The following is a 16,869-nucleotide window of genomic DNA, read 5'->3' on the forward strand; positions in this document are numbered from 1 at the left end:
ATCTTGCATTGGTTTGATATCATGTCTAGTGTGAATCCAAAGTGGTGTGAAACCGCGCACTCAGGGGAGTCTCAATCAAGTTTCAAACAGAATAAGATAAAAGCAAAAGACTGCGGATGCTGGAAATCTGAAATAAAAATAAAGTGCTGGAAAAGCTCAGCGGGCAGGGTGTTACATCCCACGGGCGGGTGCATGCCTGACCCAATCAGGTGTAAAATACCGTGTGATAATGCCAGGCGAGCGTCCCGACGTCATTGCGCACTTGCGCGATATTTCAGTTGGCAGCGCGCCCACCGACAAGAGGCCTTTCAAGGGCCTTAAGAAAATAAATGAAAGGTATTTTTTGCTGCCCGTCCAATCTTACAGTTGGTGGGCGGGCGAATTGGCAAGGTGGCGTTTTGATTTTTATGAGTGGGGTGAGGTTTCCGGTAGTAGTTAAAAAAAAAAAAATTTGTACACATTTTTAATATGTCCCTGTTCCTGTGACTGCGTCACATGTGGAGACATGTTTCTCTCATTTTTTAAATCTTTGTTTTTGTCTCCACAATTCTTCAGCTCCCTTTGGCAGCTCTGTGCCTTCAGGGAGCTGTCAGTGCACGCTCCCCCATGCATGCGCAGACTTTAGCGCTTGCCCTCCTCCCACCCTGGCAGCGCTGAGCTTCTCAGCGTGCCTTTCACGTTGCCTGCCTATTAATTGGCCAGCCAGCATGAAATCGCAGGCGGTGGGCCGATCACGGGCGGCTGGCCGTTTCCCGGCTGCTCCCACCCGATCACTGGAAAACCCTGCCCAGCGGGTCTGACAGCATTTGTGGAGAGAGAAGCAGAGTTAAAGTTTCGAGTCTGTATAATCCTTCTTCAGAGCTAAAGAGTAGAAATGTGATGAAACTTATACTGTTTAAGGGGGGTAGAGCAGGTGAAGCTGGATAGAAGGCCAGCGATAGATGGTGGGGCTAAGGAGAGATTGACAATAACAGGAGAGACAATTAATAACGGATTCTCCTTTCTTATCGTTATACCAAAACAGCACCTTCTTCAGCCCTTACTACTACCATTAACACTCCCTTTGTCTTTTTGTCCACAACATCGTTGTCAATCTCGCCTTAGCCCACACTTAATGCTGGCCTTCTATCCAGCTTCACCTGCTCCACCCCGCTTAAATAGTACAAGTTTCATCACATTTCTACTCCTCTTTAGCTCTGAAGGATTATACAGACTCGAAACGTTTACCCTGTTTCTCTCTCCACAGATGCTGTCAGACCTGCTGAGTTTTTCCTGCATTATCTGTTTTTGGTTTAATCAGAATCAGCTTGGACCCTGGCTTTCCTAGTTGTTTCAGTGCAAGACCAAAGTCACTTTCATGGACACAGACATGCAGAGTTAAATGCTCTAGTGTGAAAGTTGTATTGATTCTAACATAGGTCTCAAAGTTAAAAAGGTTGTTTCCTTACCCAATTTTACAGAGAAACAAGATCGAGATTTCATCTGTCAGAGTTGTATTTTATTGCAAGCCTGAGGTTAAATGGCAGTGTTGTGATAAAATGCCCATGACAGAAAGGAGAACATCATCTCCTCTATCAAAAGGGAGTGTTTCTCTTCTAATCCATCTTTCCAGCTAAAATTCACGGTATTTGTGTTAAATCCAACAAAGCATTGTGCTTTCCTTTGCCATTTTCTACTCACCTTTAGGGGTTGTGTGCAGGGGGTTAGTAAGCAGCCGTTCACTGTTTGCTGCCCCTTTAAATCGGCGTGGAAACCGCCCTCGATATCGTTCATTCTCCTCGCTCTCTGACGATGCTAAAGAAAGGCTACGCTCCTCATCCAGTGACAGATCACTATCAGTGTCGGAATCCTGGTCTGTGCACAGGAATGACAAAAATCATTCAAGATTAAAGACTAGACAGGAGAATTTGTTTTAGCTCACCAGTAAGGCAAGGGGTATGCTGTTGAGGACTACAGAACAAGTTTCAGTTTCCTTACCCCCATGACCTAGAAATTATTGCTGGCGACATAAGTGGATGAATTCTTAATAGATGCATCCACGTATCTTTCCTTATCCGCTATTTTAATGCTAACAGTAATCATTTACTTTAACATCATATTAATAATGTGAATGAGTCATCTGTGAATAGTCAATTCACATTTAAAAAGTTCACATTTAAAGTACCGTAACTTAGAAGGCTTTGGAACAAGAACCAGAAAGTGGGATTAAATAAAATAGCTCCTTTTCAGCTGGTGTGGACACAATGGATCAAATGGCCTCCTTCTGTACCGTAAGTTTCTTTGATTCTATAATTCATTCCTAGACTCTTGGAAACAGGGTGTTGAGTTTAACTGCTGCCTAGACTACTGCTAAAGCAGAACAGGTGCGAAATGATCTACTCAAGTGGGTTTCACTCCCCTTACTTTAATAGTTATGTGCTACTGGAGTAGTAATCTGGACTAATAATCCAGAGAACATCAGTTCAAAGCCTATCATGGAAATTTGAGAATTTGAATACAGTTTGAAAAATCTGAAAGTACAAATTTGTTACCAGTAAAAGTGACATGTAGCTGTCAGTTTGTTGTTTAAAAACCCAACTGCTTCACTTATATTCTTTATGGAAGGAAATCTGCTATCTTTACCAATCTGGTCTGTGACTTCAGTCCCACAACACTGTGGTCGGGTCTTAGCTGCACTCTGGCTAACAAGCCACACAGTAGACAACTAGGGGCGGGGGCTAAAAGCCTGTTTTGACAGCAATGCTCATATTCAAAGAATGAATTTTTAATAATGTGCTTTGGAGGCAGATGGCCTTTGAAATCCTGAGTCGCATCACCCACTTAATGTTGATATAATTTTGTTTCCATGCCCTTGCTACCTAACATCAGCTCTACTAAGGTCATGTTTCTTTAAGAAATAATAACAGAAAATGCTGGAAATGCTCAGCAGGTCAGGCAGCATCTTTGCAGAGAAATAGAGTTAATGTTTCAGATGAATAATGATCCTTCGTCAAAACATATGAAACGTTCTGATGAAGGGTCATCATCGACCTGAAACGTTAACTCTTTCTGGCCACAGATGCTGCCTGACCTGCTGGGTATTTCCAGCATTTTCTGTTTTTATTTCAGGATTCCAGCATGTGCAGCATTTTGTTTTTGTATCAGGCTTCTTTAATACTTGTTCTCTATAGGGCAACACTGGAAAAGCTATAGCAGGTGGTACACATGGCGCTTTCATTCTAGTTGCATACTTTTCCTGTGACAATTCGAGAACAATCTTCACAGAGGGTTGCTAACTGGTCTTAGCAAGAGAATGATGCATGCAGTTGATTGCAGGTGTGTAGATGGAGTCAATAAAACTTGTTTAAAAATTCAACATGCAATGCTGTTAATGTTAATTCCTCAACCTGTTTAATATTGATCAACCCGAATGGCTGTTCCTGTTTTTACTGTGAGTAAATGAACAGTTTCATACTTTATGGTCATAAATTTACAGCTTGTTTTTGGCCAACATTATAAATCTGATGAAAAGTCATCGACCTGAAACAACTCTGTTCCTCTCTCCCTGCCACCATCCCCTCCCCTCACCCTGCCCCCAAGGGCCATCTGTCACTTGTTCATGTTGTTCTTTTCACAGTGCTTACCCGTGTCCTGCTATTATCACATTCTGCTTTCTTACCTTAATGCCACTATCAGCACCTCCTTTAGCCCTTACCACTACCATTAACACCCCCTTTGTCCTTTTGTTCATGACATCTTTGTCAATCTCTCCTTTGCCCCCACCTGTCTATCCAGTGGCCTTCTATCCAGCTTCACTTGCTCCACTCCCCTTAAACAGCATAAATTTCACCCATTTTTACTTCTCTTTAGCTCTGAAGAAGAGTCACATGGACTTGAAACGTTAACTTTGTTTTTCTCTCCACAGATTCCGTTAGACCTGCTGAGTTTTTCCAGCATTTTCTGTTTTTGTTTCTCTCTCAGTACTTCATCGGAGTGTCAGCCTTGATTTTTCTGCTTAAATGCTGGTGTGGACTTTAGTCATGGAACCTTCTGAATCATAAGTAAAAGTACCAGTAACTAAGCCACAGCTGAAACTACCACTGTAGGTTCACTTATGAGCATCTCATTTAACATGAATCTGTACGGTGTTTAGCCTGCCAGGTCACTGCCCTTGCTCAACTGATACTCAGCTGAACATAAAGGTTTTTTTAAAAATTGGCAGATGGAGTATTATGTGGGAAAATGTATAAAAATAGGGAAGTTTTGCTACAGTTGCACAGGGCGTTGGTGACACTACATCTGGAGTATTGCTTAAAGTATTAGTCTCCTTATTTGAAAAAGTATATAACTGTATTAGAAGCAGTTCCAAGAAGGTTCACTTGATTAATTGCTGGGACGAAGGAGTTAACTTATGAGGGGAGGGCCTGTATCTGTTGGAGTTTAGAAGAATGAGAGGTGATCTTATTGAAACATGTAAGATCCTGAGGGGACTTAACAAAATGAATGTTGAGAGGGTATTTTTTCATTCATTCATAGGATGTGGGGGTTGCTGCCATCCCTAGCTGCCATTGAGAAGGTGGTGGTGAGCTGCCTTCTTGAACCGCTGCAATCCATGTGGTGTAGGTACACCCGCAGTGCTGTTAGTGAGGGAGTTATAGGATGTTGACACAGTGACAGTGAAGGAATGGTGATATATTTCCAAGTCAGGATGGTGAGTGGCTTGGAGGGGAACTTCCATGTGGTGGTGTTCCCAACTGTCTGCTTGTCCTTCTAGATGATTGTGGTCGTGGGTTTAGAAGATGCAAACTAAGGAGGCTTGGTGAGTTCCTGCAGTGCAGATGGTACACACGGCTGCCACTGTGCGTCGGTGGTAGGGGGATTGCATGTTTGCGGTTGTTTTGTCCTTGATGGTGTCAAGCTTCTTGAGTGTTGTTGGAGCTGCACTCATCCAGGCAAGTGGAGAGTATTCCATCACACTCCTGACTTGGGCCTTGTAAATGGTGGACTGGCTTTGGGGAGTCAGGAAGTGAGTTAGTCATCACAGGATTTCTAGCCTCTGACCTGCTCTTGTAGCCACAGTATTTATATGGCTAGTCCAGTTCAGTTTCTGGTCAATGGTAACTCCCAGGATGTTGACAGCGGGGGATTCAGCAATTGTAATGCCATTAAATGTCAAGGGGCGATGGCTAAATTCTCTCTTGTTGGAGGTCATTGCCTAGCACTTGTGTAGAGCAAATGTTACTTGTTACTTGTCAGCCCAAGCCTGAATGTTGTCCAGGTCTTGCTGCATTTGGACATGGACAGCTTCAGTATCTGAGGAGTCACGAATGCTGCTGAATATTGTGCAATCATCAGCGAACATCCCCACTTCTGACCTTATGATGGAAGTAAGGTCAATGATGAAGGAGCTGAAGATGGTCAGGCCTAGGACACTTTCCTTAGGAACTTCTGCAGTGATGTCCTGGGACAGAGATGATTGACCTCCAACAACCAGAACCATCTGCCTTTGTGTTAGGTATGCCTCAAGCCAGTGGAGTGTTTTGCCCCTGATTCCCATTGACTCCAATTTTGTTAGGGCTCTTTGATGCCAAGGACAGTTGCTCTCACCTCACCTCTGGAGTTCAGCTCTTTTGCTCATGTTTAAAGATGATGAGAATTTTTTTCTCTCAGAGGGTCCCTTTCCCAGAGAGCAGTGGAGGCAGGGTCAATGAATATTTTTAAGAGATAAAAACAAAAAACTGCGGATGCTGGAAATCCAAAACAAGATTACCTGGAAAAATTCAGCAGGTCTGGCAGCATCGGCGGAGAAGAAAAGAGTTGACGTTTTGAGTCCTCATGAGCCTGCTGAAGGGTCATGAGGACTCGAAACGTCAACTCTTTTCTTCTCTGCCGATGCTGCCAGACCTGCTGAGTTTTTCCAGGTAATTCTGTTTTTGTTTTGAATATTTTTAAGGTTGAGTTAGATAGATTCTTGATTAACAAAGGAGTCAAAGGTTATAGGAGGAAGACAGGAAAGTGGTGCTGAAGCCACAATCAGACCAACCATGATCTTATCCAATAGCGGAGCAGGCTTGAGGGGCCAAATAGCCTACACCTGCTCCTAATCTGTATGTTTATATATACCATTGGATATGGCTCAGTTTCTACAACAGACAGGAATATACCTGCAATGAAAACTATACTTCAAAGCTGCCATGTTGGAGCCAGGTATAAATTTGTTCTGCAACAGATGGCCACTGTTATGCAATTTTCAAGTATATACTGTACATATACTTTTATTAAAGATGCAACCGTAGGCACGGAGACCTCTGCCCTTCATGCTGAACCTGCCCCTTTTATGGCCTGGGTGAATTCAGCAAAGACAGCTCTATGGTTACTCAACTGCTCAAAGGTCAAGAATGATCAGTTGGAGCAAAACACTTTGCTGCTCTAACTGCTACCTTCCCTGGGGAAGTGCTTTTCATCTATACGTTTGGATTGACAGGTCAGCCTTCCTTCAGTCAGACACAAAATAGCAAACCAAACCCAAGAAGCCATGTCAGTGGCCACCGTTTTAATTCATTTCCATCAGCACCCAAATCATTGAAGGTTCTATGAGAAATCCCTCTCAAGCGGATTCTTAGTGCCTCTTAAAGCCAACACTGGTATTGCTTTGTTTACAGGTTTGCTTCCAACTGCATGTAATAACATCAGAGAAAATACTCTGGACTAAATAAGGTACTTGTTCCAGATATTGTCTGCATAGATATCAATGTTAATGTACAGTGTCAAATGAAGGGGCTGAATTTCCTCTCCAGTTATCCTTTTTCTAAAAAACTCAGCTGCTCCCCTACCTGCCTACTGTGGTTGGCCAAACAGTCAATAAACCTGTGTAACATTGACGAGTGAGGCAGAAGGACAACAGATGCATGGCAGCACCACCACCTGCAAGTTCCCCTCCAAGCCACACACCATCCTGACTTGGAAATATATCGACGTTCCTTCACTATTGCTGGATCATGATCCTGGAACTCCCTTTCCAGCAGCACTGTGGGTGTACCTGCATCATATGGACTGCAGCGGTTCATGAAAGTGGCTCACCACCACCTTGTCAAGGGCAATTCAGGATGGGCAACAAATGCTGGCCTAGCCAGCGACACTCGCATCACATAAAAGAAACATCTGGGTAGAGTCAATGGTGAGATCGACTGTGTGGGGCACAGGAAAGGAGCGGTTTGACGGACTGAATGAGAATTCTTTATTTTAAGGTTTGTATTTTGTTAAACATGACCTGGTGCCCTGCTGATGACTATAATGAGGAAAAGCTGACACTGCTATCTGCCAAAGTGAGCAATTAAGCCTAAGTCATAGAAACCCCCACAGATCAGCAGTAATCAATGTGGCGCAAATATGAAACCTGTTGAGGAAAAAAAATGTATTTGAAAATAAACTAATGTCACAAAGGGAGATTAAGTTAAATGTTTCCATTGACACACAGCGACATTTTGTAATAACCTCACCTCCTCCTCCACCTGCATCTTGTGGTCGATGAAACATCGCAACGTCTATGTCAGTGGGCCCAGTGTGACCCAATAAGGTTTGATCCAGGGCTGAGCCCTGTCGTGCCAGCAAATTTTCTCTGTGGAAAGCAAAAAGGAAAAGGATCATTGAGAAGAATACGCAATGAAAATAAGTTTCAGTGTGTCTTTTCAAAACCGAACTTTCACATTTGGAACCTAAATTGAAATTCAGATCGAAAAAGGCACCGTGAAAGACGGTTTTCCTTAAGCTTAGCATTTGTATATTTTTCGGAAGCTCTGAATTACGTTGTGGCCTCTGCCAAACTTGAGCTGGGAGTGCACAATTTGTTCACTGGTTCAAGAAGGAAAAGTAATCCATTTCCTTGTGCTAGAAGTGAGTGCATGCCCACTGGGTGAGAACAGATTTGGACACAGTTGTTGTGCAACTTCTTGTCAAAAAATGACCGCATGGCGAGTACCGCAGCACCTGTAAAATTGTACTCTAGCAAGAAGATGTCAACACCCTGAGGAGAAAAAAACACACATGGGATAACAAACCAGGTGGAATGCGTTGCAAGATAACACCGAAGGATTTAGATGGCACTCCCCAACTTGACCTCGTTCCTGGAATTGATGTGGAATTACAACTACTTTAAGTGCTAATAGCCCCCAAATTCAGAGCTTCTTAATGTAGTCCAAAAACAGTGGCCAGATGCCTCCATCTCTAACCTGCCATGCCTCTAAAACTCTACTGCCTGCTTCTCGCTACAGAAGATTGGAGAGGGACTGACTCCAGGATCTAAAGCTTGTTTCTTCTGGGCTCCCTTCTTGCATTGGATACAGAAAGTGAGCAACTTACGTTTCTGATATCTCAATCACATGGCTGTCTTTGCTTGTGACTCTTACAGGCATTAGCACCCTTGTGCTGGTGCGTTATTAAAATATAAGGGGCAGCAGCTAAAAGTACCCTTACTGCCCAAATTGCAATTTCCACTTGATGGTAACTGGGTCACAGTATTGCCAGTCTGAATATGGGGTCCATTCTTTTTGTTTCGAAATTGTCAGACAAGTGCAATTTACATTTCTGCTGACTTAATTCTTTCCATGATAGAACTCTACTTAAAGGCTTCTGTATTCCCCAGTGTAAAAGCATGATGTAGCTTTCTCTAATGGCTATTTCCTGGTGGCATACCTGAGATACCCAGGCTGGCTGGAGTGAGTCCGTGCAGATCGGGCAGTGCTTACTGATGAGATTGTTGATGTTCCAAGTGTTATCCGATGCAGTCCGCTCTCCTCAAACAGTGATGTGTTATTGTATGGGTGGGAGCCCTAAGATCATATGAAGAAATATTGTCTACACATTAGTGCCTCATAGGTAGGAAATTAGTGTCCCTGCAAATTAATGGAATTCACAGGTAAATAGGGGAATTCAAATGAAACATCCAGAATCCTTTGAACATTGTAGCAAACTCAGGTAAAATGCCAATTTAAGTCTGTTATACAATCCACCCTCATTATAAAATTTCAGTTCAACAATCCTGCTCTTGTTTATACACTATACGTACTCTGTTATGGGATAGTCATGTTGGTATATACTTAATTTTTATGAACAAAATGCTTGGCACCCAAGGAAGATGGTGTAACACAAACACAAAGATCAATTTTGAAATTTTGAAATTGAACTTTTCAGTGGAAGGCTGATTTCCATTATGGCCCTTGCATTATTTGTCAACACAAATGCAACCCACTACATCAACAGAATAGAAAAATGTAACCTGCTTCTTTTTAGTATATTTATCTTCCTTACTTCATGACTTCCAGGTTTATATTTGAGACAAAAACAATTCCTGACGAGTAGTAGCCATTTATAATGTTTGTCTTGTGCCTTGGTGTTTTCCAAAAGAATTCAGGACAACTCTACCATTTGTAACCATTGGCTGTACATTCCAACCAAATCAATGTTGCAAACAACCTGCAGTTGAATTGAAACCGGTTACTAGGGAAGAGGGTAATACAAACTTGTAAAGTCATTTAGATTGTCCAATTAATAAGATACTTGCAGGTATTACCAAGGAGAGAGAATACATCCTGCACGTATGTAACATATTCAGGTTATATCACACTGGTGCTATTGTTCATTCAACCACAATCATTACTCACCTCTTAATACAATAAGGACTTAGCACCTTTGACATAGAAAGCATCTCAAGACACTTCATGGATAGGTTTTTGGAAAATGGATACCATGCCATGAAAGGTTGAGAAGGGTGATTGAAGGCTAGGTTGAAAGTTCAGGTTTTAAACAGGTTCTAAAGTGGGGTGGGGGAGGCAGGGAGGTGACCTGAAAGTGGTGGAGGGGAAATCCAGAAAGCTTGACCCAGTCAGCTGAAGGTTATGGTGGGTTGAAGGGAGAGGTGATGTACAACAGGTAAACTCAGAGGTCAGGGTTTTGGGCTGGGTTTGGGGAACCCGAAGGGAAGCAGGTTACAGAATTAGGGAGGGACGAGGACATAGAGGGAATTAACAACAAGGATAAGAACCCGAGAGATTGGGAATCAATGTCAGTCAGTGGATGGAAGGAGGCCAGGGAGAACAGCATTTGAGTAACTGAATCCAGAGGTGACTGAGGTGTGTATGACGGTTTTGGCAGCGGATGGGTTAAAGTACAGTTGGAGGCAGATGATGCTACGGAGTTGGAAGTATGCAGTCTTTGTAAGGGAGAGAATAAAGAATTGGATTTTCAACTCAGGGTGTAACAGAATGCCACCACCACTGACAATCTGGTTCAGCCAGAACCTGTGGTGAGAGAGGAGGAATGGAGTCCATGCAAGAGATTGGAGCTTGTGGTGACGGCTGAAGATAATAGCTTTGATCTTTCCAAAGTTGAGCTTGAAGCACTTATGACTGATCCAGGACTGGATGCTGGTCCAGCAATTTGACAACAATGTTAGGGTTACTTTACCAATAACCCTGGTATGTTAGTACCCTTATATACAAGACAATGGAACAACAGAATATGTCTTTTATTATTGTTGCAGTTAGTTCCCAGTCTCAGGAGAATTGTTTCCCCAGAAATAACATGTCAGTTCAATATGCTGTACTTAATTTCCCAATTGACTAATTGAAGCAGCAAAGTTGGAGATGTGGAATATAATGATGAAAGAATGACAGCATATGTCCTTTTTGTGCAGGCTTTGTAACATCTTAACTGAGTGTTATTTACCCACTGACAACAACTCGTTTCCAAGAGAAACTAGCTGAGTCACATATGCAATCAGTCTGGCTAATCACATGTTTTGTTTCAGTATAAGGAAATAACAAATATAAATGTTACATTTGAAAAAGTAATAAAAACTAATGTTATGCAGGTTCAAAGCCTCACTCATTTGTTATTCCTTGACCCAGCCATATTGTATATAGAGACAGCAAGTGAAGGAGAGAGAAAATCTGGACCACTGCCACATGTCTTCTAGATGTGGGTTAACAGTGATTTTGAAAATGGTTTTGTCGTAGCTTATCACACTCACCTTATTGGCCAGCTGGTCCATTGATACATATGAAAGGAGAAAATAGGGGAAGGGGTATCTGCCCTCAGGAATGATTAGTCAAACAGAAAATAAATGCTACACATCAGAGGTGCACCAGCAGAAAATGAAAAATACTTTACAATTTTAACATAATTTCCAGTTACTGGAATAGGCCCACTATTTAACAGTTAAGTTATATTTACCGAGAGCTGAGGTGCTCGTGTTGTATCATCACCCTGGTTTCTTTTCCCAAGGCAAGCCAACTTCCAGGCTTCCTGAACTTCTTCACTAAGGATACAGAACAATACCAGGACAGCCAATCCCTGCAGGAGATTAGAAAGCAACATGTACTGTAAACACAAAATTCCATTTATTCTGCAGCAGGTCTGATATCAGGACCACCTTTACACCTTAAACTGAAATCCTAAATGCATTGAGTATGTGCAAGAGGGCCTTGGTGATGATTGTGATGCACTATGGAATTATAAGGTGAGCAGCATTTTCAATCATGCTTCCATTTCTATTCAGGTTTACTCTAGAAGCAGCTCAGAATAAATCTGGTATTCAAGTTTCAGATTCACTTCAAATTTAGTACATGTTTCTGTCACAAATAAGCATCTCTTGGGAAGATGGAGGGAGAGAGTATAACAGTCAAACTTGCTATAAAGGGAAGAGCAAATCAGAGTGATCAGGCACATTGTTAGAGAGAGAGAACAGATTTGAAAGAAGAGTTGAGAAACTTGATGGAGTACAGCCCCACTCAACTAACAACAAACCTGAGCTGATTGATAGACAAATGAAACAAACTTTGGAATTGAAGCTAATTGAACTTTTTATAGGAATGATTGTTTATTAAAGTCCAGTGTTAAGTAGCTATCACCTGCTACCTTTTGGTAATGTCATGTACTGTAAAGGACTTAGCGTCATGCCCGAAAATTTGCACGTGACATTACCATTGAGTAGAATGGGCCTGCATGCTCTGTTGCTTAGAGGAATGAGAGATGGTCTCACTGAAATACATAGAGCAGGATTTTGCCCTTGGTGGGGGTGCTCAGCGGGGGTGGGCAGAGGCATTCGGGAAACTGACCGCCGCCCGCGATTGGCTCTGCACCGTGATTTCATGTGGGTGGGCCAATTAAGGCCTGCCCTGCGTGGATCACGAATGGCAGAGCTGAGCACTGCCTGTGCAGGTGGGGGGCGGAGGGAGAGCGGGCCTAGCGCAATCTTTGTGCATGAAAGACTGCTTCAATCTCCCTGAGGCACAGACCTTGGACTCCCTCATTCCCGTCTCCTCCATCGCCCTCCCGCACCCCCCTTGCACTCCCCATCCCCGCCTTGGCCCTCCCCCATCCCTTCCTCTCCCTCCCCATCTACTCCTCCCCCTCCCAGCCCCTCTGTTCCCTCCTTGACCCCTCTTCTCCTGACCACCCCTTGACCCCCCCTCCTGTTCCCCCCCTCCGCTCACTCCTCTTTTCCAACATCCTGTCCCCGCCTCCCCACCCCCCCCACTCCCATCCACCCCTCTCCCCCCTGTCTTATCGGCCGGTGTGCAGCCGACCCTGGCGCATGCCCACGAACGAAATATTGCAAGACTACGCGATGACTTCAGGGCGCATGCCCAGCGTCATCGTGCATCATTTTACGCTCGGGCGTGTCAAGGGTATTCTGCCCATAAAATTCTTAGAGGGCTTGACAGGGAAGATGCTAACAGCCATTTGCCTTAGCTGGAGAATCTAGAACTAGAGATCATAATCTCAGGATAAGGGGTTGGCCATTTAGGACTGAGATGAGAAGAAATTTCGCTACTCAGGTGGTTTTGAATATTTGGAATTCTCTAACCCACAGGACTGTGGATACTTAATCAGTGTGTATATTCAAAACCGAGATCAAGAGATTTTGGGATACTAAGGGAATTGAGGGATATGGGGATAGGTCAGGAAACTGGAGTTGATGGAGAAAATCAACCGTGTTCATAATAAATGATGGAACATACTTGAGGGACTGTATGGCCTACTCTTGCTCCTATTTCTTATAGTTGCATCATCAGTTCTTTAAAGACATAGGAGCCAGGTAGGAAATAAAGATTCCACTACTCTGTACCTGATGCATGCTAGACTGGCATATTGGGACATCTCCAAGCCTGCAATCTTCCATTGATTAAAGTTAATGGAGAGAAAAAAAAATCATATCTAGGAATGGAACTCTTCCCAGCACGTGTTCCCAGCCTGTGCCAGGAGTGGGACTGCAGACCTTATTTTTACTTCATCAGTGACTATCTTGCTAGATAAAGAAAATGAAGAACTTATACTTGTACAGCGCCTGTCATGTCCTCATCAAAGCCCTTTAGAATCAACTAAGTAGTTTTGAAGAGTACTCACTTTTGCTATTTAATGAGGTGTGTTTGGGGATGTCAAACAAGGCTAAGGAATTCACAATTAATGGGAGAATACTGAGAGGTGTAGAGGAAGTGGGGGACTTTGGAGTGAATGTGCACAGATCCCTGAAGGTAGTAGGACAGGTCGATAAGGTGGGTAAGAAGGCATGTGGAATCCTTTCCTTTATTAGCCAAGGTACAGAATATAAGAGCAGGGAGGTTATGCTGGAACTGTATAAATCATTAGTTAGACCACAACTTGAGTACTGTGTGCAGTTCTGGTCACCTCATTACAGAAAGGATGTATTTGCATTAGAGAGGGTACAGAGGAGATTTACGAGAATGTTGCCAGGACTGGAAAATTGCAGCTATGAGGAAAGATGGGATAGGCTGGGGTTGTTCTCCTTGGAACAGAGGAGGCTGAGGGGAGATTTGATTGAGTTGTACAAAATTATAGCAGGCAAGGATAGTGTGGATGGAAGGGCCTATTTACTTTAGCGAGAGGTCAGTGACTAGGGGGGGCATAGATTTAAAGTGATTGGTAGAAAGATTAGAGGGGTGGTGAGGAAAGTTTTTTCACCCAGAGGGTAGTAGGGGTCTGGAACTCACTGCCTGAAAGGGTGGTAGAGGCAGAAACCCTCAACGTATTTAAAAGGTGTCTGGATATCCACCTCAAGTGCTGTAACCTGCAGGACTATGGACCAAATGCTGGAAAGTGGGATTTGGTTGGTTGGCTTATTTCTTGACCGGTGCAGACACGATGGGCCAAGTGGCCTCTTTCTGTGCCGTAAATGTTCTATGATTCTATGGTTTATACGTATATCCTCATATTGGGACGTTTACATATTCAGAAGCTAGTTTCAGGGGGGTGAGGGATGGGGTTGGGGAGGATGCTTTAAAGCTAGTTACTTAATTACATCCTTTGCATACTGAAGCAGTTTGTTAAAACCCTGTGGTGGTAGTCCAGATGAACAATTAAGTAATTTCCTGAGTGGTGATTTTGTAACAAAGCAGCCAAATAGGACCTTGCTGTTTTTCTTTTTAAATCCTGCAAAATAGACATAGGGCTGAAATTCCTTTGATTGATAATTCTGGCAAAAAGGTAAAGTACACAATGAGATTTCCTCCCTTTGAGTACCTTACAAATTGATTTCATTCTGATACTGATTTAACTATTCCCAAGGATGAACATATTAAGAAGAGTATTTTGAACACACAAGCAAATATGAATTTGTTGGAGAAATTAACTTTAAAATTGCCACTGCACTGCTAATTTTAATCTCAAGCTGAACTGCACTGTGGTTTCACTCTCACTTCCATGGAGCAACGAGCTCTAGCTTCAGTCTTAAAGGCAATCACTTTCATTTAAGTTCCATTATCTTCTATTTCATTGATATCTATACCATTGATAAGGGATAATCAGTGCAGCATCAATATTGATAGATGTCAGACAAATGCTATTTATTTAGATACATATCCTACCTCAGATGATGCAGGTACAGCGCACTGTGTGTAAAGCAGCGCTTCCATGTGCACTGTATGTATATATTAGAATGGTATACGGTTTGTAAAAAAGATATGCATTTATATAGTTGTATTCATCTGATGCAAGACAAATAACACCAGACAGCAACACAGCTTTTGGATGTCAACTCCTTTCTACCCCAGGTGACATAAGATTTACCACATCTGGCACCTATTTGGCTCTGAGACACAAAACATTCAGGACTGGAAATAAATGTAATGTTACACAATTTATATTTTACACATTAGCACCATATAAGTGATTTCTCAACTTTTGCTTAGTTTGGGAACCTGTGTTGATAATGCTGATTCTGTAATAGAAGACACTGTGACACAGACATGCATCCAAATATCAGTTTCAAATCTATATGAGAGTTTCAAAGAAGTCGTGAAATTTGAGATAAGCTAAAGCTGCGCACTAGCCACAAATTTTAAAAACAATTTTCAACAATGAGAAACAATGGGTTGAATTCCACCATTCAGGCAGGAAATCTTAGTACATGCTCCCATGCAGACTGTTAGTGAGAGTAAGTGTTTACCTGAAAACAGCAGAGAACAGTGTAGAGGTAGTGAAAAGCAAGGATGCTGTTGTTGACGGCCATCAGCCCAAAAAGCCAGGTGGCACTAACGATTAGTAGCAGAATGAAGGCGCTTCGAATTGTGGTACTAGAGAGACAGAGAGAACCAGAGAATAACCTACATATGAGACAGAGCAGGGGAGCAACATAGCAAGTTGGCAGAAACAGCATACCTGCCAGAGTTTAAAACAAAAATGTGCTGGTGAATGGGAAAGGCTCAGTACAGGAGAAAAGGTACCAATTGTTTTTAATCAGGGGCAAGGGAACTGGACAAATATAGGCCCATCGGTAAGATACATTTCAGGAGCACATATGGGAATTTAAGCAGTTGTTAAAGAAAAACATACATGTTATAATTAAAAAGAATGGTGCAGTTCGGAAAAGGCAGCTCTAAGCTATACGTCTCCTGACCAGGGATTCACATGTTCAAGTTCTGAGCCTGCCTGACACTCAACGATGCTTCTCTGCTCAGACAGCTTGGCTACTTCAGTTCTTGCACGGTATCACTGGATGGAATGCCACAAGGTGTTGGTACATTCTACCTTGCATGTATGGGAATGAAGTTACATCATCTGAATTGTGCTTCCTGATAGGGACGGTGCTGACCATAGATGCGAAAAATGACGTAGGGCAATTTGACCCATCCTTCTGGCTGGAAGACGTTGTCTGCTGGTGAGAAGACAACACAGGGAGACAAACAGGAAAAAGATACAGAGACGTTATTTTTGGGGGAGAAAAAGGGTCATGAAGGGGGGGGCGGGGGGTGAGGGGGGGGGCAGGACCCCAGGGGAAATGGCATCTACTCACAGAGAACTGATAAGAACGAAGTTTGTGTAGGGCCCAGGTTTAATCCCGGTGTCCCAGTTCCTCACACGTCGCTTGGCAGCCCTAAGCATGTAAACAAAAATAAGGCCTGGACAGACATCAGAGAACACCCAGCTGTCCAGAAGATTTTGCAGGGGGAACACTGCTCGAGTAGATACAAGATAAATTGCACATTGTGGCTGGAAAGAGGTGGACTGTCATAGAATTGAAACTTCAATTTGTTCAGCTGCAGCATACTAAAAATTGTGGTTAAATAAAAAGATGTTTTAAAACATTACTTTCAACTTGGAAATTCTAGATGCAAAATTCAGTTACTCCTCAAACTACTATTTGTTTCCTTTATTGTATTCCTAATTTCTTCTTCTCCCAGTAATTACACTTATGTCTCCAACATGGCCAAAACAATTTACCATAAGAAATTAGTACTGATTTTGCTGGCTTGCATTTCTTCTAACTTTTATCTTCTTGTTTTGCCCTCCAGCCTACAATGACAGACCTCAGAACGAATAGAGTCAAAGGAAGGCTGCTTGCAGTGGAGTGGTTTATGAAATATGACTTAAGGT

General features: G+C 42.8%; 1 protein-coding gene across 1 annotated transcript in view; it reads right to left on the reverse strand.

Annotated features, from left to right (window-relative positions):
• Window positions 1-16,869, reverse strand: part of LOC121279976 (cadherin EGF LAG seven-pass G-type receptor 3-like) — a 642,224-nt gene that overhangs the window by 145,646 nt on the left and 479,709 nt on the right. Inside the window, exons 28-32 of the mRNA XM_041191598.1 lie at window positions 15,443-15,569; window positions 11,209-11,328; window positions 8,671-8,807; window positions 7,491-7,597; window positions 1,681-1,854 (exon numbers count right to left, since the gene is read on the reverse strand). Coding sequence (XP_041047532.1) covers window positions 1,681-1,854; window positions 7,491-7,597; window positions 8,671-8,807; window positions 11,209-11,328; window positions 15,443-15,569 — 665 coding nt within the window. The remainder of the gene's footprint in view (window positions 1-1,680; window positions 1,855-7,490; window positions 7,598-8,670; window positions 8,808-11,208; window positions 11,329-15,442; window positions 15,570-16,869) is intronic.

The sequence above is a fragment of the Carcharodon carcharias genome, chromosome 7 (genome assembly GCF_017639515.1).
Source record: "Carcharodon carcharias isolate sCarCar2 chromosome 7, sCarCar2.pri, whole genome shotgun sequence".
NCBI classification, from domain to species: domain Eukaryota; kingdom Metazoa; phylum Chordata; class Chondrichthyes; order Lamniformes; family Lamnidae; genus Carcharodon; species Carcharodon carcharias.